A 5602-nucleotide genomic window follows, 5' to 3' on the forward strand; every position below is an offset into this window, starting at 1 on the left:
CAAACTAACAACAGCTTAGGGTAAATACTACGTAGACTGCATCAAACTAACAACAGCTTAGGGTAAATATTACATAGACTGTATGAAAACTAACAACAGCATAGGGTAAATACTACATAAACTGCATCAAACTAACAACAGCTTAGTGTAAATACTACGTAGACTTCATCAAAACTAACAACAGTTTAGGGTAAATACTAAGTAGACTGCATCAAACTAACATCAGCTTAGGGTAAATACTACGTAGACTGCATCAAAACTAACAACAGCTTAGGGTAAATATTACGTAGACTGCATCAAACTAACATCATCTTACGGTAAATACTACGTAGACTGCATCAAAACTAACATCATCTTACGGTGAATACTACGTAGACTTCATCAAAACTAACAACAGCTTAGGGTAAATATTACGTAGACTGCATCAAACTAACAGCAGCTTACGGTAAATACTACGTACAGTTCATCAAACTAACAGCAGTTTAGGGTAAATACTACGTACAGTTCATCAAACTAACAACCTTGAATTCGTTACAAACACAGACAGTTTTTATACATAAGTTCATGAAGAGTCAAAAAGCCTTGTAATTCTAAGAACCCATGAATGAAATCAGGCACTATTTATATCATCAATTTTATTTAAGTCATTTACAAATCAGATTTTTCACTGTAAGAATTGATATAAGAACACTATTTATTTTGTGTTAATTTTAAAGTACCAGAATGAACCTACTCGTGATAACGAGTTCACGATAGTGGATTCTATACTTCCAGTCATTGATTTGTCAAATCCTAATCTTTCTATACTTTTTGCATGCTGATGATAGGAACATAATACTTTGTTATTTTGTATGTAGCAAATTCATGCGATTCAATTCAAACTGTTCTTTAAAAAACAAGCTTATATTTGTCCTTGGAGTTTTGAACTTTTCTATAAACTAATAATACATAAAGGTTTCAAACTGTTCTTTATAAAACAAGCTTATATTTGTCCTTGGAGTTTTGAACTATTCTATAACCTAATAATACGTAAAGGTTTTAAACTGTTCTTTATAAAACAAGCTTATATTTGTCCTTGGAGTTTTGAACTATTCTATAAGCTAATAATACGTAAAGGTTTCAAATTGTTCTTTATAAAACAAGCTTATATTTGTTTTTATAGTGTTAAAGTTTTATACCGTCTAATAATACATGAAGTATTTGCCATCGTAACGCATATGTTCATTTCCAACAATTATTTAACAAAACCCGGTTTAGAGGAAATATATTTGAAATCCAAGTGATTAACTAGGTGTATCTGATAACTGACAAAAATTAGCAGCATCAATGAAAACTTAAACGAATAAAAAACGCTGATATTAAACTGATAATTTCATATTTTCATTGTAGATTTTCGTGTTAAAGTTGTCATTAAATTAACTAAAAGTCCCTATAGTGCAGAGATTAGAAACTTAGATTTATGGAAATAATGTGGAAAGAGTAAAAAATTAGAAACTCATAATACAAGAACTATTGGTACGAGAAAAAGAAAACTAAGAGTTGGTTGGGAAGCTTACAATCAGGGTATAACTAATTTATATTCTTATTCGTTAAAATCATAAATAATATTCAACGTTAAACTGGTACACAATTAAAAACATTTTATTTAGGCCTATCTATGGCCTTCAAAAAGTTGACGACTCTCTTTTTCTTACCTGTAATAGTATACAATTTCTTAACCAGATTTTAGACTTGAACACACCTGGTTAGTAAAATAAAAGCTATCACGTAGAACAATTTTACTTCTTTTCTTGAGCAGCCTCTGGAGTGGGAGAAGAATCTTCGCTGTCGATATTTCAAAGGTTATCATCCATATTTGTTGTTACAACCAATCAAACTTGAGGAGAAGTCCAAGAAACCGTATATAGCGCAGTTGTATGACGTCATCAGTGATAAAGAAATTCGAAAAATGCAAAACTTGAGCATGCCTTACGTAAGAATGATTCTTTTTGTGTGTGAATTATTTGTAAATTTTTAGTAAAACCCAAATAAAATCGATATTTACTTAAGACTTATTTATTAATTTTTCAGTTATACTGTGTTATATTTTCTTAGAAAATTTAAAGCCAAAGTTAATCTTGAAAGAAAAAATACACTCAGAACAGAAACTTCTGAATTAATTTGTCGATTTTACAAGCTGTACAAGATTAATAAAGTTACACTAGACTAGTGGGGAAGTTATCAATAATTGTAATAATGCAATATTTACCTAGCCAATTTGTTTCTTGCTCAGCTCATCTTTTAGATGTAGCTAAATAAAACTATCTCTCTATCTGTATGTGTCTGTATATATGTGGCTGTTGATCTATCTATTAAAGAATTTTGACATGTAACGACTTGCCCGTTTATATCCTTAAGCTTACTTTACAACGATGACGCTAAGTACTTCCTATTTCTACAGCTTCAAAGATCCACTCATTATGGATACAGCGGGTTTTACGAAGCTTCGCAGAAGAGAACGAGCGCCAAGTTAGTACTGTTTTTCTTTATTATTCGTTTTTTTTATAGATTGATTAATACGATGTGTTCAATCTTATTATTCAGGCTATTGTATCAAATATGTCTTCCTCCTCTATATAAAACCCAGTCTCTCGATGAAAGGTAAACTTAAAAAAATTAACGAATAGAATACAGTCATAATAATGTAATGGATTCATGATTTTACCACAAAAAAACAACAACAAAAAACACGTGTTCTGACCGCCATAATCAGAAATTATTGTTTTAAAGTTTTGCTACTTTTTATACATACGATTTGAGTATAATAATAATAAAAAAATTACCAGTTTACGCCTTTTGCTACTTTTATTTAATTAATCGTCCAATGATTCAATATGTTTCTTTTATATTTGTTGTCGTTAATTTGCTAGAATATCACTCAACATTTCTTATTTTGCCGATTCTCGGAATTAGCAGGACAACGTGTATCTTTTGACATCCATGTCTACTGAATATAAGCGACATTATAGGTCACTTAGTTTGACGTCGGCTTCACTCAGTAAAATGAAAATGGCTGCCAAATTCAAAACTTTCGTCTGATTGCTTATCTATTATAAGTACGATATTTTGGAGGTCCATTTAATTAGGATCGTCCATGAAACTTCAGAGGAATTGGTTCAACCAGTTCCTCACAGCAACTCGCAACGTCAAGACACTAGAAAGACACACAGGTGGACAACTCTTCTTAAACTCCCCTGTAGCACAGCGTTATGTCTTACATCGCTAGAAATCGGGTTTCGATACCCGTGGTGGGCACAGCACAGATAGCACATTGTGTAGCTTTGTGCTTAACTTCAAACAAATTAAACTCTGCTTAATATATGATAATAAATAAAATGGTTTCTAAGCTTACGAATTCAAAGAATTATAATATATTCATATAAACAATGTCCACACTGTCCTTTCTTGTGGACGAAACCAAGAAACGTTGAACATTTGGGTTATTTCGAGGATTTCATTCCTTCCAGAAAAACTTTCCTGCATTAACACAAAAAATACCAGTTAAAAAATAGTTTTAACAGCTACAAACCTCAAATGATATAAACCTATGTAAAAAATCTCTGTTTACTATAACACGTCAATATTTTTCTTTGTTACAATTCTGTTGTAAAATTTACCATTAAGTTTATACCACAACGCAAATGAATAAATATTTGTCTTTGTTGCAATCCTGTTGTAAGGTTTACCGTTTTCTATATTGCAACATAAATGAGTCAATATTTGTCTTTGTTGCAATCCTGTTGTAAGGTTTACCGTTTTCTATATTGCAACATAAATGAGTCAATATTTGTCTTTGTTACAATCCTGTTGTAAGGTTTACCATTGTACATACTGCAACATAAATAAGTCAATATTTGTCATTTTTACAATTTTGTTGTAAGGTTTGAGGACTTACAATGTAAATACCTTTATACTTGTAGACACACTTTTCATATATTGTTCGGATGTATTACCATGTAACTAACTTTACAGTTGTAAACCAACTTTTAATATACAGTTTTATGAATTATTACGTAACCAACATTATAGTTGCAAACCGGCGTTATACAGTTTTGATGAACTACTTATGTTGCTAACTTTACAGTTATAGATCAACTTTTAAGGTAAAGTTTTATGAATTATTACGGCGTTATACAGTTTTGATGAACTACTTATGCTGCTAACTTTACAGTTGTAAACCAACTTTTAAGGTAAAGTTTTATGAATTATTACGTAACATTATAGTTGCAAACCGGCGTTATACAGTTTTGATGAACTACTTATGTTGCTAACTTTACAGTTATAGATCAACTTTTAAGGTAAAGTTTTATGAATTATTACGGCGTTATACAGTTTTGATGAACTACTTATGCTGCTAACTTTACAGTTATAGATCAACTTTTAAGATAAAGTTTTGATGACTTACCACGTAACTTACTTTATAGTTATGAATATAACGATTTTGAATATACAGTTACCACGTGCCAGGGTAATTAACTTTGCAGTTCTAGATCAGCTTTTAATATACGGTTTCGATTACTTACTTTAGGTGGCAAGTTCAGTATTCAGTTTTGATGACTTAACATTTTTTTTTCTGAAAAAAATTGTGCTGATTAGATGAACAAGCCAGTTACTTTTGCTACACCAGTACATTACTTATTTTCTACTTTTTCAGCACTTGGCTTGCAGAAGATCAAGACCCACTTGCTGAGAGATTGGATAACAGGTTGAAAATGATTACAGGAATGGCTTCTAGATACAGACATTATGAAGCAGAAGCTTACCAAGTGTGTGATATTCACTTTGAATTTATCACGTTGTTAGTGTTAGGACTATTTATGCCACTACCGTATTAAATTACAATTACTAAATTTTCCAGAACATCAGTGAAATGACACAAACGGAATTATCTGTTCTCATTATTATTACTTTTATTACTGAGATGGATCTTTTCAAGCAACATTTTCATTAATTGTAATGAATTCTCTGTTTTCGTTATTTAACATCGAGGTTATATTAGGGTTATTTGCATGAACAAGAATGTAGATATTCTGGATCGCCAGTTCTTTTGAATTATGAGTAAACTTAACTTTTGTAAACGTAAATAATACTAAAGAAATAATTGGTGTTAAAATAAAAAAGTAACATAGTGTTATTAATCCTTCCCCTAATTATCGTTTGTAAGTGATTAATATATGACTAATATAATGATTGATAGGATATAAAGATGGAGAAATGTACATCTGCCAGTGGCGCGAGAAATGTTAAATATTTGTGTGTAACGAATTTGTTATCATATATTTATTTCAATATCAACGTTTGTTTAGGTTAAATTTCTATTTAGAAACATACATAGCTAATACTGTTAAATATGTATTGCGAAACTCCCGCTTATTCTCCAAAATTATAGAAGATTCTCGAGAGTAGGAATCAACAATATATGTGTGTACGTAAACACTTAAATTTGTTTTGTTATGTAAAACTGAAATTTCTAGAAAGCCTCCACTCGCCTATAAATATAACCATTGCGCTGCACGCCAAAAAGGAAAGTATCTATTATTAGTTCGCTATAGTCAGTGTGCTA

At 30.8% G+C, this 5602-nt stretch overlaps 1 protein-coding gene across 1 annotated transcript in view; it reads left to right on the forward strand.

The window, feature by feature from the left end:
• The window catches only part of LOC106464340 (prolyl 4-hydroxylase subunit alpha-2-like), a 34160-nt gene that overhangs the window by 21044 nt on the left and 7514 nt on the right, over window positions 1-5602 (forward strand). Inside the window, exons 9-12 of the mRNA XM_013924470.2 lie at window positions 15-20; window positions 1799-1972; window positions 2441-2508; window positions 4694-4805. Of these exons, the coding sequence (XP_013779924.1) occupies window positions 15-20; window positions 1799-1972; window positions 2441-2508; window positions 4694-4805 (360 nt within the window). The remainder of the gene's footprint in view (window positions 1-14; window positions 21-1798; window positions 1973-2440; window positions 2509-4693; window positions 4806-5602) is intronic.

Source organism: Limulus polyphemus, unplaced genomic scaffold (genome assembly GCF_000517525.1).
Source record: "Limulus polyphemus unplaced genomic scaffold, Limulus_polyphemus-2.1.2 Scaffold1622, whole genome shotgun sequence".
Classification (NCBI taxonomy): Eukaryota; Metazoa; Arthropoda; class Merostomata; order Xiphosura; family Limulidae; genus Limulus; species Limulus polyphemus.